The following is a 26,557-nucleotide window of genomic DNA, read 5'->3' on the forward strand; positions in this document are numbered from 1 at the left end:
AAATACAGAAGTCAAATATATGACGGCAATAGCACAAGGAAAGAAGGGGGTGAATTATACAGTTGTAACGGTCTTACTTATAGATGAAGAGGTATAATAATAATTAAAGTAAAAGGATGCATATTGTCATTCTTAGAGCAACCATGAAAAAGATAACACATAGAGGTATAGCGAAAAAGTCATTAGTAGAGATAACACAGAATTGTAAGCAATTCTCAATCCAGAAGAAGGCAGGGGGACTTTCCTGGTGGCTCAGTGGTTAAGAATCCACCTGCCAATGCAGGGGACATGGGTTCAATCCCTGCTCCAGGAAGATCCCACATGTTGTGGAGCAACTAAGCCCATGCACCACAACTACTGAGCCTGTGCTCTAGAACCCTCGTGCCACAACTACTGAAGCCCACGTGCTGCGCTACTGAAGCCTAGAGCCCATGCTCAGCAACAAGAGAAGCCACCACACTGAGAAGCCTGCGCACCATAACAAAGAATAGCCCCCACTCACCTCAACTAGAGAAAGCCCGCATGCAGCAACAAAGATCCAACGCAGCCAAAAATAAATTTAAAAAAATAAAAATAAAAAATAAAAACTTATTATAAAACAAGGCAGGGAATCAAAAAAAAAAGGTACAAATGAACTTATTTATAAAGCAGAAATAGAGTCACAGATGTAGAAAACAAACCTATGGTTACCAAGGAGGAAAGGGGGGAAAAGGGATAAATTGTAAGACTGGGGTTGACATATACACACTACTGTATATAAAATAGATAACTAATAAGGACCTACTGTATAGGACAGGGAACTGTACTCAGTACTCAGTAATGACCTATATGGGAAAAGAATCTAAAAAAGAGCAGATATATGTATATGTATAACTGATTCACTTTGCTGTACACCTGAAACTAATACAACATTGTAAATCAACTATACACCAATACAAACTTTTTAAAAATCTAAAATAAAAAAAAAGAAGGCATGGGACTTCCCTGGTGGTACAGTGGTTAAGAATCCGCCTGCCAATGCAGAGGACATGGGTTCGATCCCTGCTCCAGGAAGATCCCACATGCCACTAAGCCCGTGTGCCCAAAAAAAAAAAAAAAAATAAAAAAAATAAAAATCTAAAATAAAAAAAAAGAAGGCATGGGACTTCCCTGGTGGTACAGTGGTTAAGAATCCACATGCCAATGCAGGGGACACGGGTTCAAGCCCTGGTCTGGGAAGATCCCACGTGCCGCAGAGCAACTAAGCCCACACGCCACAACTTCTGAGCCTGAGCTCTAGAGCCTGTGTGCCGCAACTACTGAAGCCCGAGCGGCTGGAGCCTGTGCTAGCAACAAGAAAAGCCACTGCAATGAGAAGCCTGTGCACCGCAAGAAGAGTAGCCCCCGCTCGCCACAACTAGAGAAAACCCCTGCGTGCAGCAACAAAGACCCAACCCAGCCAAATAGATCAATAATTAAAAAAAAAAAAAAGGCAGGAAAAGAAGGGGGAAAAAAGAAATAAAGGAGAGATTGCAGTAAATAGAACACAAATAGCCAGATAGTTGACTTAAACAGAATCATATAAATAATAATATATATCATTAAATGTAAATGGGGAATTCCTTGGTAGTCTAGTGGTTAGGACTCTGAGCTTTCACTGCAGAGGGCACAGGTTCAATCTCTGGTTGGGGAGCTAAGATCCTCCAAGCTATGGGGCACAGCAAAAAAAAAAAAAAAAAAAGTAAATGAACTCAATAGTCAGACTGTTTAAAAAAAAAAGCAAGAGTCAAGTATGTGTCTTTTTGTTTGTTTGTTTGTTTTGTTTTGGCCGCACCATGCAGCATGTGGGATCTTAGTTCCCTGATCAGGGACTGAACCTGTGCCCCCTGCAGAGGAAGTGTGGATTCCTAACCACTGGACCACCTTGGAAGTCCCAACTATGTGTCTTTTTTGCAAGATGAACTGTAAATAGAAAGACAAACAGGTTGAGAGTAAAAGGACTGGAAAAGATATACCACCCAAACACCTAGCATAAGAAAGCTGGTGTGGCTATTTTAATATCAAACAAAATAGAATTCAAGACAAGAAGCATTACCAGGGAGAAAGACATTCATTTCATAAAGATAAAAGGACCAAGAAGACATTAAAATCTTGAATGAGTATGCACCTAATAACGAAGCTTCAAAAACCATGAAGCAAAAATTGACCAAACTAGAGGGAGACATAGACAAATCTACAATCACAGTTGGAGAGATGGAGAAAAAGAGAAATACAGAGTCAGAGAGATGGAGACACAGACTAAAGACAGAGAAAGAGAAAGAGATACAGAGACACAGAGCCAGAGTGAGGGAGATGGAGGTGGCCTGATCCTAAGAGGCTGATGGGACCCTGAGACAGGGGCGAGAAAGGAGATGGAGTTTGCTCTGGACCAGACAGTGAGGGTCAGGGGGTCTGGCCACAGGGGATGGAGCCATAACAGGGGTCTGGGCCTGGGGGACCCTGGAGGAGGCGCTGCAGAGTGGGCAGCATCACTTACCCGCTGCCCCGTGGAGCCCTGGGGGCCGGGCTCCCCACGCAGTCCCTGTAGGAGGGAGGAGAAGAAGGGAGTGAGCTGTCAGAGGGTCTGACCCAGGGCGCCCAGGACTCCCTAGAATCCTCCACCCGGGGCCACCTCAATACTCACTCTCTCGCCTTTCTCTCCTGGGTGGCCGGAGATTCCTTTGGGTCCAGTGGGGCCTGGGGGTCCCTGAGCAACAAGACAGGACCTCAGCCTTTTGCTGGGGCAGGGTACAGTGGGCAGGGACTTAGGGGGCAGAGGGGTAGGGAAGGGCGCCCCAGCTTGGCCTGGGCCTCTGGGCCCTTCACCACACACCCAACGCCCAGCACACAGCAGGAAGTTCATACAGCTCAGTGTTCAGAGCTATAGCCCTGGAGTCAGACCATCCTGGCACTGATTTGGAAGCTGCCGTGTGCTGGCCACAGCCCTAGGACAAGAATCTCTACCTTTCTTGCCTTAGGTGATAACAATACTTGCTTCTTGTTACATGGATTGAATAAGAAGATTTACAGAAAGTAGTTTGTACATTAAGTGCTCCATAAATGCTTGAATGAGTGAATGCAAGGATGGATGAATGGATGATGGATGGATGGGAGGTTGAGTGGGTGGGTGGATGGGTGGGTTGGGTGTCGGAGGGTGGATGGATGGACAGAAGAGTGGGGGTACTTGGAGAAACACTCACCATATGTCCAGGACTCCCAGGGATGCCCATGGGACCAGGAGGTCCAGGAGGACCTGGAAAAAGACGCAATGTCCTCAGGTCCGAAACAGTATAATGCCAGGAAGTCACTATCTGCTCCCTCCTAACAGCCAGCCCTGCCATCCCTCAACACTGCCCCTTACCTCAGACCTGCACTCAACTTACCCATGGGCCCTGAGGGACCTGGGGGCCCAGCTGGTCCCTGGGGCCAGTGGCTGCTGGTCTCGGTGAAGGTATTAGACAGAAATGGGTCCCCTGGGGGAGGAAAGATGATGAGTGAGCAGGGCTGGGCTGGGTGGGGTCCAGCGAGGCAGTCAGGTTTTTTTTTTTTTTTTAAGTCTTTATTGAATTTGTTACAATATTGCTTCTGTTTTGTTTTGGTTTTTTGGCCTCCAGGCATGTGGGATCTTGGCTCTCTGACCAGAGATTGAACTCGCACCCCCTGCATTGGAAGGCAAAGTCTTAACCACTGGACTGCCAGGGAAGTCCTGGGACAGTTTTAACCTGCCACTTCTGCCAAGCCAGCTCTGACTGCCCTGTGGGATAGCTTGCAGCGTGGCTGGGGCCACTGGGCACCTGCTCCAAGGGTGGGGGGTGGGGAGACTGTTGGCCACGCAGAGGCAGGGAGACACTGCCAGAGTCTAGCCGGTGACATCCTGCAAGACTCTACCCTGCTGAACCTGTACTGTCACATGCCTAATGGGAACAATAATAAAAGCTACCATTTTTGACACCTACTTTGTGCCAAGCTTCTGTGCATTGGTGTCATACAGATGGCTCAGAGAGGGAAGATGTTTTGTTGGTTATTTTTTTTTGGCTGCACCTCGTGATATATGGGATCTTGTTCCCCAACCAGGGATTGAATCTGTACCCCCTGCATTGGAAGCGCAGAGTCTTAACCACTGGACCCCCAAGGAAGTCCCTCAGAGAGAGAGAATGACTGGGAGAATGAATGCATGGTGCCTGGTCACACACCAAAGGTATGACGCAGATGGGGCTGAACCTGGCACTCCAGGTGCTGACCTCTGGCAGCACGCGTGCAGCTCAGGCTTCAGAGAAGGTGAAGGATGTACGTCAGGGCCCAGCTGGATGGAGAGGGCCGGGCCTCTCTGAGCACAGGGGCAGGGCTGTGGCCTTGGGAGTTTCAGGGCTCACATCCTGCTGCCAGGCCTTGAGCTTCTCGGCGCCCTGAGGGCTGGATCCTGGCCAGCTCCAGGCTTGGTGGGAGGGCCTGATGCCGGTGGTTCCCAGCACAGGCCCTGGAGGCCTCGTGGCTCTGAAGCCAGCCCCCTGTGCCCTGGCTGTGTGACCTCCCTCCTCTGGCCCCTAGTTTTGTTCATCAGTGAACAGAGGACAATAGCGCCCATCAGAGGATGAGGTGACATGTGGCCCAAGGGCAAGTCTGGTATACAGAAGGTGCTTGGTAGGTGGTCACACCAGCCTCACCCCACCACCAGCTGGATCTGCTGTAACCTCAAGGGACTCACCATGCTGGGAGATCCGGGCATAGGGTGGTCCAACCGGGGCTGGGGGGCCAGGGGGGCCAGGAGGCCCTGGGGGGCCTGGAGGTCCCCTCTCTCCAGGGGTGCCCACAGCTCCAGGCTGGCCAGGGCTCCCAGGGGGGCCCTGCAGACCTGCAATGGAACCAGGAGGTTTGGTGGGTGTGCAGGAAGCAAGGAGGCCTAGGGTGGCTGCAAGGAGGGTGGGACGAGGCAGCCAGGGGCAGTGGGTACGAGACGGCTCCAGAAGCCACAGGTCAGGGCGGCTCCCGGCTCTGAATCCCTGACCGTCTATGGGGGTGTGGGGGGGGGGGTGCGGGATGAACCCAGCCCTTCCCTGGAGCTTCAGGACAGTGACACTTGGTACACACTAGGTGCTTAGCAGACGCTGATTTCCATAATGTTTTCTCCTCTCCCTTCCAGGCTTTTGCATGAGCTGCTCCATCTATCAGTCCTCCTTTGGCACTGCCTGCACTGCAGGTCATCCTGAGGCCTCACCGAAGGTGTCGCTCCCACTGGGAAGCCCTCCCCATCTGCCACCCCATCCAGGCTGGGTCTGGGCTTTCTTCCTTGGGGCTCCCATAGCTGCAACGTCCCCCATAAGAACCCTGGTCATAAGAACCCTGGGGTGGGCACTGCTGTTTCTCCCCTGCCTAGGACCACCCTCCCCAGCCTCCCTGGTCTGGGAGCTCCAGGAAGGCAGCGTCTGGTCTGACCCACGCCAGGGCCCAGCTTCGAGCCTGCTGTGAATAGGAGGCCAGGGAGTATGGGCTGAGTGAAGGCAAAAGAGGTTTTCAGGGAGCCCAGGAGTGCGGGGGCACCTTGGAGGGATTGTAAGTCAAGAGACGAGCGAGCAGAAGGGGCCCGGGCCATCTCTGTACGTCTGGGTCAGGGAAGGAAGGCCCCAACCTGGGCCCCCCGCAGGGGACTGGCCAGGGGAGCTGGAGTGGGCAGTGCGGTGGGCGCTCACCTGGTGGGCCTCTCATCCCCATCGGGCCCCGGCTGCCAGGGTCTCCCTTGGGACCAGTGGGCCCAGGAAGCCCCCGGGCACCAACTCGATCTGGGGGAGAAAGTTCATCAGCTCCGCAGCCTCGGCCTTGAGCTTGGCCGGCCCCCGGCCCCGCCTCCCCACCAGCACCTACCATCTCGGGGGAGCAGAGGGGCCCTCACGTTCTCTCTGGTTCCTGGTAGCCCTGGGGTAGAGGGGTAGGCGGGGTCAGTGGCTCATCCAGAGTTCCTGCCCCTGCTCCACCGGCTGCTGGGCCTCCCAGGACTCCAGTGCTCAGGGGCCCCTGCAGACCATCCCCTCAGGCCCACTGGGGAGCTGGGAAGACGAAGGCCCACAAGGGGGTCAAGCTGGGAGTCAGCAGCAGGGAGGGGGCTGGACCCAACTCATTCCCACACGGGAGCATGTCTCCCACTGACCCACTCACCTTGGAGGCCTCCATCCCCAGGGCTGCCTTGGGCAGCTGGGTAGCCCCAGAGCGGGGCGGGGTCCTCAGGGGCGGCCGGGGTCGGGGGCACTGCCCGCTCGGTGACTGTCAGCACCGCCACCTGTGGAGAAAGAGGATGATGCTGATGGAGTGGGTACCAGGGTCTCACCAGGGACAGGCCAGCTCAGGGCCCCCGTGGGGCGGGGGGCAGGAGGCCATGGGACCAGCAGAACCCAGCCTGCGGTGGAGGCCCGGGCTCACAGGGGCCCCGAACGTCATCAGAAGTGACTGTGGTTTTCAAGCTGCACAATTCATCACATTCGCTGTAGAAAAGTCATCACACACCATCACGGCCACCCACACTGAGTCTGTGAATGTCCCCGTGTTTGCTGGGCCATGCCTTTCTTTCCTGTGCTTACCTGCATGGGAATATGTACATTTATACGCATACATGATATGAAATTTCTCTTGGTCTGTTAAAGCACACAGGCTAGAAGGATTTTTACTAAATCCGAAGGGAAATTTGGGAGGGTCTGACATGAAACAGTCTCCAAGGTGTGTACAAAATCACTCTCGGAGCCAGTGCAGGGGAGAGTCCGAAAGGTCGGCAGTGTCCCTGAGCCACTGACTGAGGATTAAGAGAGGCCAGAAATGCCCGCTGACTGGGTTGGGGGGGAGACGTGTGGGCCTGCCCAAAGAGAGGCTGACCCGGAACTGAGACCCACCCCCCAGATCTGAGCTGAGCTGCCCCTCATGCCAGCTTCCTCTGGGAGGGAGCTTGGGGAGCAGGGTGGAGCTCCTGGGGCACGCATACCTCATTACGGGGGTTCTAACCCATGTTGTGTAGAAGCTTGGTTTTTCCACTTGATAGATACATCAGGGGCATCCTCTCGTGTTAGAAAAGGGTGGCGTTGTTACTGGCTGTCTAGTACTCCACTGAGCCACGCTTGCTCATCACACAACCACCCCTTCTGTTGTTTGGTTTTCCAATTTCCCTCTTAATAGTTAACACTTGGATGACCTTTTTTTTTTTTTTCTGCACGGGCTCAGTTTCTCCGAGGCATGTGGGATCTTCCCAGACCAGCGACTGAACCCGTGTCCCCTGCACTGGCAGACGGATTCTTAACCACTGAGCCACCCAGGAAGTCCCTTGGATGAACATTTTTGCATCTAATCTCCTTAAGATAAATTCCCAGAGGACGGACTGGAGATGCAGGTTAGTGTAAATGCCTCCGCGTGTGTTTAGAAAATCTGCAAGAAAAGATGCCTAAACGTTGGCAGTCACTCTCTCTGGGGGCACAGGCGACAGAGGCCAATGGTTTTCTGGTAGGTTTTTCATGGTTCTGAGTTTTTCATGTTTTTAAATTTAGAATGTCTTACTATTTAATGGTTAAAACCTTTTTATCTTGAGATAATTTGAGACACGCAATAGATGCTTTTGCTTTTTGGACCTGGGAAGATAGCATTATGGGGGGGTGGGAATAAAGGATGAAGGTGACAGGGCAATGAGGGGACGCAGCCACGAACTCCGGGGGGGATGGGGATAGGGGAGCTTCAAGGGCCTCCCGCAGGGAGAGCAGGCCAGGCTGTTTGACTGTGAGCGGGCTTCCCGGGGTGGGCACTGGAGGGTAAGCTGAGGAAGCTGGATGGGAGGGTGGTGCCTGCCTGGCCTGGAAGCTGCTCACCCACCTTGGCCTCCAGCACCTTCAGCCGCTCCGTCAGCTCCGACACTTTGCTGCAGTTGAGACAACCTGCAGGGAGGAAGCAGGCTGGGCCGGGGCTCCTAGGTGCCTCTTGGAGCCGCTCAGCCCCTGGCGGGGGGATGGAGGGAGGGGGCAGATACTTGATGACCCCAACCCACAAGATAGCCCATCGCAGGGAAGGGACTACAGAGTCACAGCCACTGTCCAGGGTGGGCCACATCCTGCGAGTGTCCTTTGGCTCTGGAGCCTCCAAGGGGACTGCTTCTCCCAGAGCAGGACCAGGGACCCGACTCCTCATCCAAAACGACTCCTTTCCCAGAAGCCGGGGCGGGGGCGGGGGGCGGGGGGAGCCTGCTGCTTCCACCTGGGCAGGGCTGGCCTTGGTGGCTTTGGGGACCGACACATCACAGTCCAGACTGGGCTGGCCTCAGAGGTGCCACCCTCTGACCCTTCCTCCAGAACCACTGCCCAGCTCCCCGGCTTCCTAAGCGATACCCCGACGTTATTCATAACAGTGCCAGGCAGCCACTGAGCACGCTACAAGCTCATCTCTCAGGTCCTCACCAGATCCTGCGTGTCAGGACAAGTGTCACCTCGTTCACACCTGGGGACGCTGAGCTCAGAGCAAGGGTGCAGTGAGTGTGTAAAAGGCACACTCAAAGCCTGGGGTCGAGGCCCCGTGCTGCCCCTTCCTGGCTGTGGGGCCCCGGGCAGGGCGTGCCCCCTTTTTGACCCTCAGCCTCCTCCTCTTTAAAGTGGCGACAATGATGCCTTCCTGGGGTGAGGTTTAAACAAGTTGATGATGGAAAGCTCCTGGCACAGTGCCTCACACCCGGCAGACGCTCAGAAAAATGTCTTTTCAATAAAAAAAGGAAACTGGGGGCCCGGACCGGTGTCTACAAGACTCTGGGGGTCCTGGGTTTCTGGTGCCTGGGTCCAGGGCAGACTCCCCCTGGGGGGCCTTCCTCCTCCTCCCCCTCCCAGTTTTCTTTCCAGCCTGTGGTGGACAAGGGCAGGGTGCTATCCCTGACCCTCGACTGCTGGGCCCAGCTGGCTTTTAGGACAGTCACCACCAGCCCCTCCAGCCTCCCCTAGCCCAGGGGGACCCCAAGCAGCCGCCCCAGGACCCACCTGAGAGAGCTGTGGGCCGAAGTGCCATCCGCCGCACGGCACTGCCCGACCACCTGGGCTCCACGAAGCCAGAGGAGCCTGCAACTGAGGGACAGTGAGGGTGAGATCCCTGCTGGCCGTGACATTTTGTTCTGCCCTCCCACCCCCACCCCGCCTGCCTGCCACTGTAGTCACAGTAGGTATCCCTACTCCCCTTAGTGCAGAGCGAGACAGAGGCCCAGAGAGGTGTGGCAGTTTACCTGGGTCACACAGCATGAACTAGGCTGAGCTGGGACAAGGCTGTCAACCTGGTGGGGCTGGGGAGAGGGGCTGGCAGTGGGTGGGGGCCACGGGTGAGGCTGGGGGCTTCTGCAACAACCCCAGCAAGCTGCATGGGTTAAGAGCTTAGAGCCAACAGAGGCAAGGTTGGGTCCCAGCCCCTGCCACTTGCGGACCTGTGTGACTTGTCCTCCCTGGACCTATTTTCCCATCTGCAAAATGGGATCATAAGGCCTCTACACCAGGCTGGTGTGAGGCCTGAGGATGGCCATGCGTGCAAAGGGCCCACTGAGCACACACAGGGCCTGGCATGCAGTAGGCGCTCAATAAACACAGCAACATCGCCATCCACCCTCTCCCTGCCGCACTTCTTAAGAAGACACTGAAGTGGATCCAGCTCTGGTTTTAAATGAAAACCAGAGGGAGGCTGGCTGCCTGGGAGGGCATAGTAGGCCCATTCCAGGAGCCCACCCCTGCTGCCACCTCTGTGAGCAGCAGGCCATCCTGGCTGGTCTGGCTTTGGGGGCCTGGTTTTCTCCACAGCTGGAGGGTTGTGCTGGCCAAGCCAGGGGCGGGAGGAGCAGCTGGAGGGGCTCTGCAGCCAGCAGTGGCAACTGGCCCCCATTCCCCCAACCCCCGGGCCTGCCTTTTAAGGCCGCAAAGTGTCGCCTGGGGGGAGACAAGCCCCAAATAAGGCACGGGCCTGGCAGCTCAGAGCCAGGCTGCGGGTTGGTGCAGGGAGTGAGAGGCGCCGGGAATTCAAACCAGACGGGTCCCTCTGGCCGGCCCCCAGCGCGGTGGCTGCCAGGCCCTCTCAGGGTCCCACCACGCGGCCTTTGCTCAGGCTGGGCCCACATCCCCAGCATACCCTCCCCGGGGGCCGGGGATTGCCCCCTCGCAGGGGGTACATCTCACCTGGGATGGAGGAAGGGGGGTTGGCAGCCCACAACTGGGGCAGAGGCTGGGGACTCTGTGGGCAGAACAACGGCAATGCAGGGGGGCAGTGAGGGGGCCGTGATACCCTGTGAGGCATGCCTGGTGCTGAGCCCAGCTCGATCCTACACGGTAGGTAATAATAAGAACAGCTAATGCTTGTGCAGCACTTGTGCTGGGCCCGGCACGTCCTAAGCATGTCTCATAAACAGTCTTAACTCACTGTCCTCATGAGGCCCTGTGAGGGGTGCTAGTATCCCCTCCGCTTTACAGATGGGGACACTGAGGCACAGAGCAGCTTGGTATTACCACTCCCCTGCCCCCCACCCTCCATGCTCGGATAAATGGATGAGTGAATGTGAATATTTCCCTCTGGGGGGAAAACAAGGCAGAGAGGTAAAGAGACTGGTCGCCCAGCTGAAGGCTGGAGCCTGGATTGGAACCTGGGTTAGTCTAACTCCAGGGCCTGGCCTCCTCTCTCCTGGGCCACGTGGCACTGCGAGTTGGCTCCCAAGTTGGCTCCTGGGCAGGGGCAAGGAGGCCTGGCGCCTGTCAAGAATGCTGGCTCCTGAGAAGAATGGCCTCAGCAAGCCCTCTTCATCCTCTTTGCTCCCAGGTGAAGATGTAAAAGGTCACCGGATGACTCTTTTCAGGAAGACAAGCAAAAGAAGCGGCTGTCCCTCCAACCCACGGAAGTTTGGGTTTTCTCTGGGATGAAGTTTGGCAGAGTGTCTGCCCTGCGGGCCCTCCCCACCACCCTGCTATCGTCTTCCCTTTTTTCCATGGCACTTTCCACCCTCTAACATGTCATCTGCTTGCCAGTTTCCCAGTCTGATCTTCTACCACCCCCCCTTGGCTGGAACGTGAGCCCCACCAGGCAGGGACCTCGTCCATCTCGCGTGTGGCCGGGGAAGGTGCCCAGCACGCAGTAGGCCCTCAGTGGCTTCACTAAACCTCTTGTTGAGGAATGCATGAATCACTGGCTGAAAATGAAATTAAAGCAAGCAAACAAAATAAAAGGCAAAATACTGTGGACGGCAGACACAACTGTCTTGAAAATGAACATAAGGGTTCTAATGTCACGCTAGGGTGTCCCCGAGTTATTAATCTGTGAACACGTGGTTGGAAATTCTTTTTCAACGCACTTGCTTTGGGATATTTCACTGGGAGCCAGAGAGAACTAGAAAAACTAATGAAAACATGGCCTAGACAGCAGTGCAGACATAACCGGCTCAAAGAAATTCTGAGTTAAAATTAAAAACAAAAACAAAAACAAAACACACAGAAAGAAAGTTTAAATAACAAAAACTGTCAAGAAGACCAGAAAATATTGGCTCTGGATTCAGGATTCACAAAAAACGACTCCCCAAACTGCCCCAAATTCTAATAGCTGGACAGAAATACTTTAAGGGATGAACCAGGTTGTAAATGGCCCTATACCACACAAAATTCCGCTAGGGAAAAAGCCTAGGGCTGAGGGAGGTCTCCTGTAGGACAAACATGTGGCATCCCTCTCACCGGCCCCCTGGAGAGTGCTCCAGCGGGCTGAGAGCCTCCTCCTCGCCCCAGCCGGATGGTCCACCCTGAAGGGCCCCTCCCCAGCCCCAACCTCACCCTCGAAGGAGCTCCTGGCTAGTCCCAGGACCACAAACCCTGGCTCTGCTCTGGGACCCTGACGATGGGCCACTTCCCACCATCTGGGAGGTCCCAGCCAGCCCTACACATACACACACACACTGCCTCCCCATCCCCATCCCCACAGCTGCTGCTCCCATGTCACCTCCTCCAGAAAGCCTTCCTGGACAGACCAGGGAACCCACCAAAGCCCCCTCCCCCCCCCACACTCTTATCACCCCAACTTGACCTCCACAAGGCCAGTGCCATCTGCAGTTTCTAGCCCTGTGCCCCCCTAAGCAGCTGCCCTTCCCCCTGCCCACTGTCTCGTGCTCCTTCTCAAAAGATCCTCACGAGAACACTGAGGCCCAGAGAGGAGAGGCTGCTGCCCGTCCACACGGCAGGACCAGCGTGGGGGAAGAGGAGGCAGGGCACGGGGTTTAAATCCCAACCTCAACTGGGAATGGGGGTATGAAAAGTTGGGGGTGTCCCTGGGCTCCAGTTCTGACTTTCTCTCCGAGGGGCTTCTTCCTCCATAACCCTCCCCCCAGGGTTGCTGGGTCCAGTGACCACAGACCACAAGGGCGCAGCCTCCCCAGCCCCAGCCCAGCTCGCCTCCTGGGAATTTACTTTGCAAATGTAAATATTTGCTACTGTTGGCCTGAGCCAGGGTTCGGGGTCAGGGCTGGGGCTGGGAGCTCCAAGAACCCTCCAGCAGCCCTCTGGGAAGCCTTGGTCTGTGTGTATCCTGGTCCTTCTGTGGGTGAAATGAGGTTCCCACTCATTTCCCACGCACCCACGTAACACCAGACCCGTGCCAGGAGCTGGAGAGCCAGGGTTAGGGATGGAAGGGTGGGGGCCCCCGGAGACAGGCGGGAGCACCGAGAAGGTCACAGGCAGAGAGGACCGCCACTGCCCAGGCTCTGGGGTGGAAGAGAAGGCCAGTGTGGGCCCCGGGTAAAATGGTGTGAGGGCGAGGGTGGGGCACCTCTGTGGGGCAGCTGGGAGGGCAGAGGGGGAGCCTCCCAGCCAGGGGTGAAAGATACACTGGCGGAAGACAGAGGTGGGGGCCCCTGAGCTTCCCAGGCAGGAGCGGAGTGGACGAGTGGCAGACTTGGGCATATTCCAACAACATTTAACCTGCGGGATTCTGAATCCGCAGAGTAAGGCACAGGCTTGGCACGGCACCTGGCATCTGGTGAGAGCATGAAAACGGTGTTCGGGAAGAGCCCAGCCCCAGACATGGAGAGGCTGAGGGGCCCAGGAAGTGCGGTGCTGGAACCTCTGTCTGCTCTTAAGCTAAGTGTGACCTTGGGCAAACCTCTTCCCGTGTTGTTCCCCACCGCGGGAGACAAAGGTTGTGGGGTCCACGGCTGGGGAAGGGACAGGTGTGGAGGACAGATGGGGATAGTGAGTGGGCAAGTGGAGGCTGCTCGGCTCTGGGGGAGCCCATGGGGAGGGGAAGGTGACGGAGCCCCTGATTCTCTATCTTTCTATCAGGGAGGGGCTGGGGCCGAGGCTGGCTTCCGTCACTCCCAAGCGTCTGAACACGCGCCCCACGACGTCCTCGGCCGGCGCTGCTGCAGAGGAAAGACCCCGGCTCCAGTCAGACGGAAGGGTTTTGAATCCAGCTGTGACCCTGAGCAAGGCACTCCTCTCTGCCAGCCTCAGCTTCCACATCTGGACCTTCTGTACTGTGACATGACGGCACCCTGCAGGTGAGTACAAATCACGGTGCCCAGCACAGAGGATGGTGGCAGCTTTCCTCCCCTCGTCGTTATGACCGCAGGAGGGTCTGAGGCAGGGGGACATTGCAGACCTCATGTCAGAGCCCTTGGGAGAATTCCAGCCATTGATGCTTACTTGCTGTGTGACCTTGTGTGAGACCCATGCCCTCTCTGAGCCTCGCGTTCATCATCTGGACAGTGGGTCTGATGGGTGAGAGACTGGTCTGCAGGGAGCCCCCAGAGGCAGGGTGACCACTACAGCCCTACCCTCAGCAGAGCCCAATAGCCCAGGCCACCCAGGGGGTCAGGACCAACTCAGGTGATGCATTCCGGCCTTGGCCGTTTCTCGCCCGTTGTTTCTGGTGGGAGCAGGGAGCCAGCTGAGAGCCTCAGCCAGTCTCCCTCCCTGCCATCCGGCCCCCAGGCCAACAGATGGACGCGTGGTCTGGCTAGTCCAAGTCCCAGCTCTCACATGCTAAGTGACCCCAGGACAGCCCCCTCACCTCTCTGAGCCTCAATGTCTCCATCTATAAAAAAGGGCCCGTTCTAGCCCCTTCCCCACAGTTGTCAAGAATATCAGGGACCATCATCACGGAGTGAACACGGAAAACCAGGCCTAGAAGCCATGGAGTCTGCTGGCCTCACGAACATAAGTCTAGAGACTAGAGGCCTGTTTGCTGAGTAGCTGACTGAGAAATGGGGTCTCAGAGCTGAGAAGCAGGGCAGACTCCCCAGCACAGAGGGCCGAGGGGGAGAGGAAGACATTGGTTAAGCAGCTATGTTGGAGGCATGTCTCTGGTCCTCATAACAAGGTATGAAATGGGCACTTCTCAGTCTGAGGCGACTTTCAGATAGAGGCGGGGTTCAGAGAGGGGAAGTGACTTGCCCCAGGTCACACAGCAGAGCACAGATGACCCAAGGCTGGATTCTGGGACGATATGTGCCTCCTTTCTCTCTTCGGCTCACTCGGGGTCCTGCTGACCCTGGTGACGCAGCTCTCTGGCCTCAGGTCACGTCATGCCCGGGACGGACGGCGAGGGCAGTCACCAGCAGGGGGAAGCAGCCGGGGGGCCCTGTCTGCAGCTGGCTGTCATAGGAAGGGCAGGGCCTGGCGTGGGGCAGTCATGTCCTCATGCTTCTCTGCCCCCATTCCCAGGGCCCCGGCAGGGCAGTTTTCTAGAATATCTAGGCCTGGTCGTTGCTTTACTCAGCTCCGAGCCTGTGGGTGGGGAGAGGCCCTTCCTGTCCCCCTGGGCATCATGTGCTGCCCCCCATGGGCTGCCCCCCACCTGCTTCATTTCATCCCTGCACCATCCCTAGGAGGCAGACTGTGTGATCCCGCCCATTTCACAGGTGAGGACACAGGCTCAGCGCAGGAGAGCCCCAGGTGTTGCAAGAGCACAAAGCAGCCTGGTGCCCTTTAGAGAAGGCACCCCTCCCTCTGGGTGGGCTTGAGACAAATGCCGCCTGAACTGCAGCCTCCCCCACCACTGGGCCAATGCCCGTGGACAACGACTTGCACTGCACAGGGAGTCCCTGGCCCAAGGCCACACAGCTGGTCTGCGGCAGAGCTGGCCTGGCCCATGAAGCCCCGGTCCCCAGCCTGGAACCCCAAGGCCCTGCCGAGGAGGCGTCAGGGTTGGCCCAGCCCCAGTCCTTGTCTCGCACCCCCACCCCGCTCACGGCAGAGCCCCAGCCCTTCGTCGGGCCCTGGACGCACAGCCTCCAGCTGCTGGACTCAAGGCCATGGGCGCCGCCCCCACCTGTCCTTCGCCTCCACCTGCTCCACGATGGCCCCACAAGCCTGGGAAGGTCTGCCCTTGGGAAGGGAGCCAGGGACAGAGTGGCCTGTGTCTGGGCAGGTGGTTTGCACCCAGGGGGCCCCCACACCCTGGGGACTCGCCCCCTCCTCACCACCAGCTCCTCTGTGGCCTCCTTGGCAGCAGCGCCTCCTGCCCCTGGAGCCTTCCTGCCTCCCTCCTTCCTCCCAGCAGGCAGGGGAGGGCGCTGTTCCTGGTCCCCTCCCTCCCCTCCCCGTCTGCCCCTCCCAGCCTCCCACACCTGCCTTGGTGGCTGCCTCTCTGCACCAGACCCCGGTTCCCCCCTCCCTCTGGCCGCCCCGCTCCTCCCCTGCTGTGTTTGGGGCTCTCCTGCCCCACTCTGTGGTGAGTCTGCCCCCACACTGTGTGACTTCACCTCTGTGGGCCTCCATCGCCCCATCTGTGAACTGGGGCTGCTGTGGGGTCCCAGGGAGATGAGGTGTGTAAATCTCTCAAGAAGCACCTATGAATGGCACTATAACCATCACATTCCCTTGATTCAGAGGCCATGCTTCACACGTTGGTGTTTCTGGAATCAGAATGCATCTTTTGACTCCTATTCACATTAATGTGCTACTTGGGGGCCCCGAATGCCTGCTTCCATCGAGGGGCCTATGGGCCTGGTTCTCCAGCTGGCTTTAGGCCAGTCCATCCTCTTTACGGCCATTCTTGGGAACACAGCCCTTGGTGCCTCCAAATCTTCCGCTCACTGGGTTCAGCCAGGCAGTGAGGGTGGATGCGGTATGGACTGCTCAGCAGAGGCAGGTGCCCTCAAGAAGACAGTGCTCCCGGTAGCTGTGTGGCCAGGCCCCGGGGAAGGGCGTGCTGCCTCCTCTGTGCCCCTGCTGGGTGCTCGGCCCCAAACCACAGAGCTGCACGCAGAGAAGGGGGAGAGAGAGAGGTGCCTCTCTGACCGGGACACACTCTACACACAGGGTGCCCAGCTGAATCCTTCCAACCCTGAGGGCCTGGGGGAAGCCAGGCGGACCTGGGTACGAATCCTGCCTCTTAGGAGCTGCGTGCCCATCACACATGCCGAGCCTTGGTTACCTCGCCTGCAGGATGGGTGTAACCATCCTGACCTTGCTGACCCTCTGCCCTAAATGGTGCTTTGCTTCCTGGCACCGTTAACTGCCTCCCATGGAAATGTCCTCAAGTTTGGAGGAAAGGCTTGGGATATGAGACTTAAGACGTGAGCTGCACAGCATGTATGAAATTCCTCCAGGGGTCCTGACAGTGTACCAAGAGGCAGGTGGTCAACACTTGTGGGACAGCAGACACCCACCGTGGCCAGACTGTGTCCGGCCGGCAGCTCTATGCAGCGGCCCCGGTGTGCATGGCGCTGCGCCTTTCAGCACCTACCGACCCCGCAACAGTTCACGGCTCCCTCCCGTGCACCCGAGGGGAGGCACCTGGCCTGCGCCTGGGGCAGTCCTACCTTCCTCGCAGCTCGGCCCCGAGTGCCCAGGGCAGCACCTCCACTCGCGGGCTGTCACCATCTTGTACATCACCTTGTATGTGGGTCTCACCACGGTTCTGTAGCTGAAAGAGCGTCCAGGGGTCCAGGCTCAGACAGGGCCTCCTGCCACCTCTCCCACTGTCTGTGGGGACAAGCTCAGAGTCTCCAGGGTCCTCTGCCACCTCCAGGCCCCTCTGGAGCCTCTCTCCTCATGTGTTCTGGGCTTCAGCCCTTCCATTTCCTCCCCACCCCCCAACTGGGAGGACTAGAAACCCACTGGACAGGAAGCCCCTGCAAGCGGGGCTGGCCTGTCCCCCGTGGTGGGAGCTCACTGAGAGAAGGCGTGTGGGTGAATGGTGGAATCCCTGCCCCAGGAAGCCCTCCAGGGTGGCCCAAGAGCCAAGGGGAGGTGCTGGGAGTGGGCGATGGTTCCTTTGTCCACCCATCCTCAGGGTCCCCTGCACTGCCGATGCAGCCCCAGCACCAGCCCTTCGACCAGGCCACGTCCCCACCAGAACGCCAGCAGCTCCTGCTCCACATGGTCTCGCTCACCTGTTCCCAGGGCAGCTCATGGGCCAGGGGCAATTCTGCAGCACGCGCTGCAGGTAGGTGCCATTCTGCACGTGGCACGAGATGGTGCGGGTCACCACGTATGAGCACCAGTTCCTGAAACAGACCGGCAGAGAGGAAGCTCAGGTGCCGCGTGCAGCCCGTGTTCTCTCTGGGAGCTCTGAGTCTCCAGGCAGGGAGACCCCTGAGCTCCCCGAGTCCTGTGGGTCCTAGTGGGAGTCTCTGTGCTGCCGTGACTGAGGAGTGAATTCCAGAGCCCTGGAGCGGGTGGCTGTGCCGGGGGTCTTGGGGAATGAGCTGCAGGGGGCCAGATGGGAGCAGGGCGTCTTCACCGGGGCTCCTCCTCCTCAGCATCTCTCCAGCCCTGACCCGCCCAGGCCGCCACGGCCTCCCGCCTCCCGCCTGGACAAGGGCAGTGGCCCTTCTGTCTTGCCCCTTGCTCTCTCCCCAGAGGGAGGGTCAGACAATGGAAACCCAGCCACGTCCCTTGCCGACCCCCACCCTCAGCCCTCCGTGTCTCCTGAGCCCACGCCTGCCGTGGGTCCCTCACCTCCAGGCCTTTGCTCGTACTGGGTCTGCTGCCTGGAGCACCCTTTCCCCAGTTCTCTTCCTGGCACCTCCTACCTTCAAAGCCCCTGTGCTGTCACCTCGCCCCTTGTCCTCTCCCACCGCCACCCCCGGGATCTGCAGCGCTCTGTAGCCCTGTCATGCTGACATAAGCCGGTGATTCATGTCTGCCCCCTCCCTCCCCAAGGCACGTGATAGAGAGGCCCCACCTCACTTACCCTCGGGTCCCCTCTGTGTGACAGCCAGGATGCACAATCGACATCCCAAGCGTGGAGGAATGACTTCTTTAAATGCCGAAGAATAATCATTTTGCACTGCCCATACTGAGCACCTACTGTAAGCTAAAGGTATTTACGTCATCTTCCCACAGTGAACCAGGAAAGCGTCCTCCCCCATTTAACAGAGAGGTAAACTGAGCTTCAGGGAGGGGAAGACAACTGTTCATATTACAGAGCTGATGCACAGCGGATCTGGATTTGAACCCAGGAATGTGGATGGCTCAGCCTGGCCCCCGCCTCCATCCCAGAGGCCTCGGCTGCCGTCTCCTCCCCATCTCCTGAGCCACGGTCTGTGGCTCTGTGAAGGTCTCAGCCTGGGAACCTGCTGACCCCGGTGTCCAGGCCACAAAGGAAAGTCTGGTGGGGTGGGGGCTCAAGCTGAGAAGGGTCACCTGAAACGGTCACTCCTTTCCCAGCCCCGGCAAAACACGCAGGCCCGTGACCCCGTGCAGGGCTGAGGGCCGGTGAGCACCTGGAATGTCCCGGCCATCATGGAGATGCCCGCCACCACGGAAACCCAGCCTCGCAGCGGTGGCCCCACTCCCACCCGGCCCACCTGAAGGAGAACGTCTTTGGCGGGGACCAGTTGACAGACTCGCTACGGGGCTCCTGGGAAGTCCCTTCACCATTCTGTGTCACACCGGAATCAGTCCAGGAGGAGGAGACGGCCTGGCCAAAGGCATGCAGGTGGGAAAGCCAGAGAAGGATGGGTCTGAACAGCCCAGTGACGGGGCAGGAGTTCACAGAGCCCTCAGCCAGGGACCCCGCAGCAGCGGTGCCAGGCACTTGTTACAGCACCAGCAGGAACGGCACAAAACTGGAACAGCCTAGTCCGGACCCCTAGACACAGAGAACCAGATGCTGTGACAGAGCCCGAGGTCTCCATGTGCCTGCTTAAGGGGGGAAAAGTATGTGCAGACCAAGAGAATGACTACATTTCTATTAACACGTGAAACAAAGAGAAAGCCAAATGACTATCTGTACATGTATGTACACATAAAGCTACGTGTGTATAAAGTGAGGAAAAATCACATGCCTACATCAAATGCCGCCTCTCAGGGCGAGGAGGAGTGTTTCAGCTACTCTGTCCCCTGCGCGCACAGCGGCCTCCATTTCCCATGCTGGGAGCTGTGCCCAGGGCCTTCCACACACCCCATTATAAGCACCACTTTACAGATGGGAAGACTGAGCCTCTGGGGTCTGGGACATGCCCCGGGCACCCACGATGAATGACACAGTCAAGGCTGGAGCTCAGGTCCATCTAACCCCAGAGCCTGTGCTCTTGACTCAGGCTGGAAATGTTTCTGGGGCTAGAAATGAGCAGGTGGGGATTTTATGTTTAAAAAGATGCATTTCAAAAAGGCCCTCACCCTTTAGAGCCTCTGGGTCCCCAGAGCTGTGGTTTTAAACCCGCTGGGATCTTGTTTAGGGGGGACATAAGCCCCTTTGGGAGACTGACGTGAGTTCTCACTCCTCCACCGAAAAATGCATAAAACTTGGGGTACAAGTTCAGGGGGACTCAGGGCTCCCGGAGCCTGTGTGATGTGCCCCGGACTGGCCCTGTGAGTGGAGGAAGGAGGGAGGGAGGGAGCAACCTGGGCAGAGGACGGTCAGAAGCATCAGACACAGGAGCGGGGATCTGGGCACAGAACGAAGACTCCGGGCCCGTGTAGACTCTCACACACACACACACACACACACACACACACACACACTCTCAAGCACACAGTCAGACTAAGGTCAATTCAGCAGTGCACGGAACCACAGAAATGACCGTCCTGCCTGCACTCAGGCCCACACCTGCAGACACAGGGCCGTGCACCCTCACACACGCGTGTGCACCCCCAGCCCACACCCGGCCCCTGGACTGGACTGGGGGAGGCAGGCCTGCGACTGCCCACAATTGCCCTAGCTGCCCTCCTTTTGACCATGGGCGAGCTAGAGAAAATAATTTTTTTCTTCTTCCTTCGTTAAAATCTTCCCCATGTGAGTTGCTGCCTGGTTCCCTGGTTGATTTTCCACCAGCTGGAGTTTGCTTGAATCCCCTGCTTAGGAGACACAGAGCTGGTGGCCGGCTAGCAGACATTTTAGACAGGAGGGGACACTCAGGCTAGGTGGGGTTCAAGGTCAGCCCCTCGTGCCCTCCAGCTGGGAGGTCACCAATAATTACCCCCGCCTTTCCCTGGCCTTGAAGACCCAGCCCTGCTGCTGCCAGGATAAGCCGGAGCTCCTCCGCAGGGTCCCAGCCCGGCCCCCCCGCCCACCCACCCTGGCCTGGAGTCCACAGCCCACCACGCTGCCCGTCGCCCTGCAAGCCCTGACCACTGGGTCCTCCACACTTGTGCTGCTACTCTTCCTCCTTCCTGCCCTCACCCCGTGCGCGCCTTCTCCCCACCTCAGATCTGTGCACACGAGATTCCCTCTGCCTGCAAAGCCCTCTCCCTGCTCTGGCAAACTCCTATTCATCCTCTGGGAGGTTTGCTGAATGACTGAATGACTGAGGATAGACAGTGGGCCTGGGCAGAGGAGCCACGACCCAGGTTCCCAGAGATGGGTGTGGTCCCTGGAAGCCCTGCCTCCACCTTGCTGCCCTTGGGCGCTTCTTTTCTAGGCTGCTGTTGGTGATAAGCCGCCCAAGAACCCGATGCGGCTGGATGACCTCCTGTTGGATGGGGCAACGGCAGGGGCTGGGAGGAGGCGGCAGCTCTCTCCTCAGCCTGCCACTTCTGCCCACTCAGCACCTCCTGGGCCCCCAGAGGCTGCCGGGAGGAAAGAAAACAGGCCAGACCAGCTTGGCCTGGCACCGGCCACCCCCACTAGGGCCCCCCCATCTGCCCTCCACCCCCTGCCATGAGGGGCCCAGGGGACTTTGTCTCCACGGGGCTCAGGGCTGTGATCCGGAACAGTGATAGGGGCTAATTGCAGAAGGCAGCCAAGTGGGCTGGGGGCCAAGGGCCCTTATGAAAAAGAGAGGAAAGAAAGAAGACCCACGGGGTGGGGGTGGGGTGAACAGAGCCAGAACCCCACACTGGAAGTGAAGCTCCAGTCCTGGCTCTGCTGCTTCCTAACTTGGTGACCTTGGACAAGGCCCTGACCCGCTCTGGTCCTCACTTTGTCCATCTGCAAATGGGAACAGCAGACTCTCCTCCAGCAGGGGAGGTTTCACGCAAAGCCCTTAGCACAGTGCTGATGGCTATTGGTAGTTCTTGTTTTTGTACTGTGACATGCGGCCCACACCAGGCAGCTGTGGTCCAGGGGCTTCCCTGAGGGACACCAGCACTGTACCTTCTGCACAAGGTCTTCCTGTTGACTTTGATATAGGGATTGTCAGACTCTGCATTTTACAGAGGGGAAACTGAGACCCCAAGAGAAGTCACCTACCCAGGTCACCCCTGTGGGTGTCGCGCTGGGATCTGAGCTCCCAGGGGAGGGGGTGGGGAAGAAAATTCTCCACTCTCCTTGATTCTTGGATTCGCCCAAAGGAAGCCAGTACTGCAGGGCAGAGGCCTGGGCCAGGACACCGGTGATGGCTTCAACTCTAGGGTCACAGCATTGAGACACTGAGACGGGTCATTAAAGGCCGGAAGGGCCCTCAGAGAGGCAGGAAGCAGCCCCAGAAGGGACAGGGGTGCAGGCAGGGGCAAGGGCAAGCCAAGGCAGCTCTGCACAGCCCTGGGCACCCTGGTTCTGGGGGTCTCAAAGTCTTGCCACATTCTTGAGCCTGAGGGCGGCCCCTTGGATGCCTTCCCGGGCCTCCCCCTCCCCAGGCACAAAGCCTCTTTTCTGCCTCTGGTCCCTCCGCTGCCAAGGGGCGCCTGGGGTGCCGGGCTGGGGGTGGAGGGAGGGCTGACGGGGTGTGACATCCCCAGGCCGTCTCCAGTGATGCTGGGAGGGGCCACAAAGGGAGGTCCTGGCAGCTGAGAACCAGATTCCTCTGGCTAGGGGTCCCTTCCCCCACTTAACACTGGTGATAGCGGGAACCACTGTACATCAGGCCCCGCACTGGGCCCTCCCATAGAGGACTGTCCTCAGAACAGGCCTATGAGCAGGGAATGAGGGAAGGGAAGAGGAGAACAGTGAGGAAACTGAGAGGGGAACTGAGACCCGGGGCCCTGAAGAGACCTGCCCGAGGTCACACACTGAGTGGGTGACAGAGCTGTGAAGAAAACACTGCTCACTCTGAGGCCCAGAGCCCCTAACCACAATCTGCAAACCTTTCCCAGCTCACCAAGCTGACAACCGCTCTCCCTCCTCCAGGAGAGCTGCTGGGGTGACAGGTACACTGGATCTGGAAACTGATTGACTTAGATTGAGATGCCTTTGCCTCTCTAGGCCTCAGTTTTCTTATCTGTAAAATGGGAGCAAAAGCATTGCCTACAGGGCTTTTGCGACGCTCAAGCCACTGTGAGCCTTCTACGACCAGATGGGGTGACAGTCCCCAGTGACCATCAGATTCCTGCCCACAGCCACCATCTTGCTCCCACACAGCAAGTCCTGGGGGGCCAGGAGCCCAGGCTGGGAGGCAGTGGACTGGCTGAAGGGCAGTCCAGGTCTTATGCCCTCGCAACCACCATCCTGAGCCTGACATTGGGAATGTCGAGTCCAGAGTCTTGGTTAGGTTCACATCCTTGCCCTAAGCCTCAGCTCCATCCTCTATGAAATGAGGATCATAAAAGTGTGTGCCTCCCCTGGCAGCCGGGAAGAATAGGAGGGGATGGGTGCAGGTAAAGTGCCAGCCCAGGTCAGCATACACCGCTGTGGCTGTGACGTCAGCCAGCCAACAGTCCCTGTCTCAGACAACTGTTCCTCTGGCTTCTGACGCCACGGCCACCTCTGCCCTCCAGCCCTGGCCACGTCACCTGCTCTTGGTAGCCCAGCGGGGGCACGCTGGCCCCTGACCACTAGGAGAAGGGAACTCCTGAAAAGAATTAAAGAATTGAGGCCGTAGGGGGTGGGGGCCGGGCAGGCCTTTGAATGGGATGAAAAGGCCTGGAGAGGCCTGGCTACTCTGTATTGTCTGCCTCAGACAACAGCGGCGACTGGCCCTTGAGAGGGGACCACAGCAGGGGCGGGGCAGGGGCTACAGTCAGAACAGGGGCCTGGGCAGGTTCAAACCGTGTCACCAAGGCAAGAAAGACACAGATTTGAATCCCAGTTCTTCTATTAATGGTCAACGAGCCTAGAAGATTATGTTAATTCTCTGGGGCCTCAATTTGCTCATCTGCTAAATGGAGACAAGTGTTCCCTACCTCATTCAATCTTTGAACACGGCATGTAAGGGGCCCCCTCGCTGGTACTGGGAGATGCTCCACAAACACCACCAGACATAATGATCCCTGCTGCTGAGAGAGCTGACAGGAAGACAGAGCACTCCCTCCCAGCTCCGTCCAAAATGCCAGGTCCCTGGGGGCTGACACTGACCCTGGGTCTGTGAAACTCCACCTCAGTCTTCTTCCTTCGAGGGAAATAAATAGCTGGGATACTAAAAAAAGCCAGGAGCGGAGTAAAGGGAGGCGGGTCCCCCAAGCGTCAGCTAGAGGGTGTCCTGGGCTTCTCCTATGTGCAGGGAGGGGGCCCTCGGGAGAGGGTGGGAGAAGTCTTGGGGGTTTCCTCCCTCGTGCCCCTTCCGCCTCCCCTGGGGCTCTGGGGTTTTATTGGTGGGGGGTGGAGAAGGCTGTAGGGGGGCTTGCCAGTTCAGGATACGTGAAGTAGGGGACCCCCGCATGGCCCGGAGCTTCCACCAGATAGCGGGGAGGCCCAGGGTCCCTGCCCCCACCCGCGCTGGCAATGAGGTGGGGAACTGGGTCCCTCTCCCAGTCCCGGGCTTGCACGGAGGTTGGGGGGGGTGGTGCCCGGAGTCCCGGTCCTCAACCCCGGGCTGGCAGGGTACAGAGGTGGTGCGGGGGTGGGGGGCAGCTCTTACCTGCGTGCAGAGAACGGGGCTCCCCCGACGCTCCACGCGGCGCTGCCTCCCGGGAGCAGGAGTCCGAAGCAAAGCAGAGCCCAGACCCGCGGGCCGCCCATGCTGTGCCCGGAGCCCTCCGCGAGCGGCCCCTCGCCGTCGCCCCCAGCCTGGCGTCCCAGCCCGCCAGCGCCGCCAGCCGCCCCGGGCGCGCGGATCCCGGTTCCCAGCGTAGCGGCGGGAGGGCGGGCGGGAGGCGGGCGCGGGGCGGGGGCGCGCGTTCCCGGCCTCGCCCGGCCCCTCCGCGCGGCCCCCCGCCCCTCGCGCCGCTGCTGCCAACCCGGAAGGAGCCCCGGGGGGCCGGGCGCCCCAGCCAGGAAGCCCGCCAGGTGCCCACCTGAGCCTGGCACCCTGCGCCGCGTGGCCCTTTTGGGGGCGGGGTGCCAGTCTCAAGATGCCCTCCCACGTGTTACAAACTAGGGGAAGCAGCCAGAACCCAAACCCGCCAAGCCTGGGCTAATAATGGGGGGGGGGGGGGCCTCATCCCCTCCGGACATTTTTGAGGGATCCAGTTCCCTGTCCATCCATGCAACAAAGGCTTCCTGAGCAGCGAGCGCCACTGTGTACAGGGCACCTCACGGCCGCTTCACATCCTTGCTCGCTTTAATCTTCAAACCACTCTGGGTGAGGTGGGCACAATTATCCCCGTTTTACAGAGAGAAAAAAGAAGGCCCAGGCACTGGTAGTTCCCCGGGAGAAGACCTGGGCTGACCCCATAAAGTCAGCGTCCACTCTTACCTCCATTTTACAGACGGAGAAACTGAGGCAGAGAGGAGATGTTATCTGCCTAAAGCACTCCATCAGTGGTTGGAAGCGCTTGGATTCATATCCAGTCTCCTGACTTCAGGGGGGTATCAGCTCTTTAGCACAATTAAGGATGAGTGCGGACAGCAGTTGTCCTGGGCCTGGGTTTCCCCAACAGTGACAAGGAACAGATTGGCATAGAGTGGAGTTACTTCATCTGGGATACACAGATGAGCTTCTGGTCAGAGGGCTGTGAATCCCACCAAAGTGTATGCAAGTATGGTATGTGTGTGTGATACATGTGTGTGCAGGTGTGATGGACGTGTGTGAAATGTATGATGCCTGTGTGCGAGTGATGTATGTGTCTGTGACAGGAGTGTGTGTTTATGGGGAGGGACCACAGTTCTCATCAGAGGGCACCTAGAACCTTCCCAAACTCCAGCACAGTCTCTGACCACCCCCTCCTGCCGGGACCAACGGGCAGCAGGCAGTCACAGGGTGGTGAAGCCCCTACCAGCTTGGGGGTGCACCAGGGGCCTGTCCTACAGGATCCTGCTGTGGCTTGCCCAGAAACACTCCAGTAAGAAGGGCATGCTGGCCCCGACCTCTGATTCCTGGGACTGCCTCTCCTAGACTCACGGGGGCTGGGCAGCACTGGGCCCCGAGCTGAGTCACAGTGGGGAGGGTGCGCTGGTGGAGGTGAGCTGACCTCCGTCCCCTGACGGGGCAGGCGGTGAGAGCTGGATTCAAACCCTGCCTCTGCCCCCTCTGCCCGTGTTAGCTTGGGCAAGGCCTGCCCCTCTCTGAGCCTCATTTTCTCTTTGTAAGGAGGACAGTTGCACGTTCCTTATGGGGTGTGGGCAGGAATGAGATATGCGCTGGCCCCACTGTCCCCTGCTTCATGTGGTCCCCCAAGGGCTCCCCACATCCTCCAACGACATCATCATGGTGCCAAATTTGTCCCCTAGGGGAGTTGCCTTGCTCCCTTCCATCTGTGATTTCTGGGCACCTCTATGTGCCATCTGTCTGACCCCTCCAAGAAAAGCAGCTTTGCACCTCTCTGATTAGCTCTTGGTTTTGACACAACTAGATCAGTGACTTAATCCCCTAGATAACTTGTCATTCTCAAGGGGCCATCTCATGAGAGGGTCCCAGGCCCATCTGAGGCCTGGTCAGGTGGCTCTGATCAAAACCCAACACCCCAAACGGCACTTTGAGGGGCATGCAGCTCTTTAGGAAGGGGAAGTGCTGGGCAGTGGCTCGTGCCCTGGGAAGGCCTGGGAGGGCCACAGAATGAGGAGGCACTGTCACATCTCTTTGCAACATGTCCGAGATGCTCCTGTGATGAATGGGGTACATGTTCCTTTATCACCAAACTAGTGGGAGCTCCTGGCCACTGCGAATTTCTCCAGCATTGGACACCCCAAGGAAAAGCTGTGATCAACATTTTGACATTGAGGGGGTCCTGTCCTTGCTGAGGCTGAGGTCCCTTGGTCCAGGGTATTTATTTAAAACTACATCTAGACCCCATGGCAGTGCAGCCTGGTGGTTACCACACAGACTCTGTACCCCATAGGCCTAGGTGTCAATTCCAGAGCAGCCACTGGGCACTGTGTGACCTGG

General features: G+C 57.9%; 1 protein-coding gene across 4 annotated transcripts in view; it reads right to left on the reverse strand.

Annotated features, from left to right (window-relative positions):
* Window positions 1-24,362, reverse strand: part of EMID1 (EMI domain containing 1) — a 44,759-nt gene extending 20,397 nt beyond the window's left edge. For 3 of the 4 annotated variants that reach the window (XM_057747127.1, XM_057747129.1, XM_057747125.1), the window contains exons 1-13: window positions 24,152-24,362; window positions 17,366-17,479; window positions 16,793-16,896; window positions 9,003-9,086; window positions 7,858-7,919; window positions 6,169-6,289; window positions 5,878-5,928; window positions 5,706-5,795; window positions 4,724-4,870; window positions 3,402-3,491; window positions 3,219-3,271; window positions 2,663-2,725; window positions 2,516-2,560 (exon numbers count right to left, since the gene is read on the reverse strand). In XM_057747127.1, the coding sequence (XP_057603110.1) occupies window positions 2,516-2,560; window positions 2,663-2,725; window positions 3,219-3,271; window positions 3,402-3,491; window positions 4,724-4,870; window positions 5,706-5,795; window positions 5,878-5,928; window positions 6,169-6,289; window positions 7,858-7,919; window positions 9,003-9,086; window positions 16,793-16,896; window positions 17,366-17,479; window positions 24,152-24,252 (1,125 nt within the window). In that variant the 5' untranslated portion in view covers window positions 24,253-24,362. Of the gene's footprint in view, window positions 1-2,515; window positions 2,561-2,662; window positions 2,726-3,218; window positions 3,272-3,401; window positions 3,492-4,723; window positions 4,871-5,705; window positions 5,796-5,877; window positions 5,929-6,168; window positions 6,290-7,857; window positions 7,920-9,002; window positions 9,087-16,792; window positions 16,897-17,365; window positions 17,480-18,168; window positions 18,646-24,151 lie in introns of those variants that run through there. The other variant, XM_057747128.1, reaches the window with a different exon arrangement.
* Window positions 24,363-26,557: the final 2,195 nt, after the last annotated feature.

The sequence above is a fragment of the Hippopotamus amphibius genome, chromosome 8, assembly GCF_030028045.1.
Source record: "Hippopotamus amphibius kiboko isolate mHipAmp2 chromosome 8, mHipAmp2.hap2, whole genome shotgun sequence".
Taxonomy (NCBI): Eukaryota; Metazoa; Chordata; class Mammalia; order Artiodactyla; family Hippopotamidae; genus Hippopotamus; species Hippopotamus amphibius.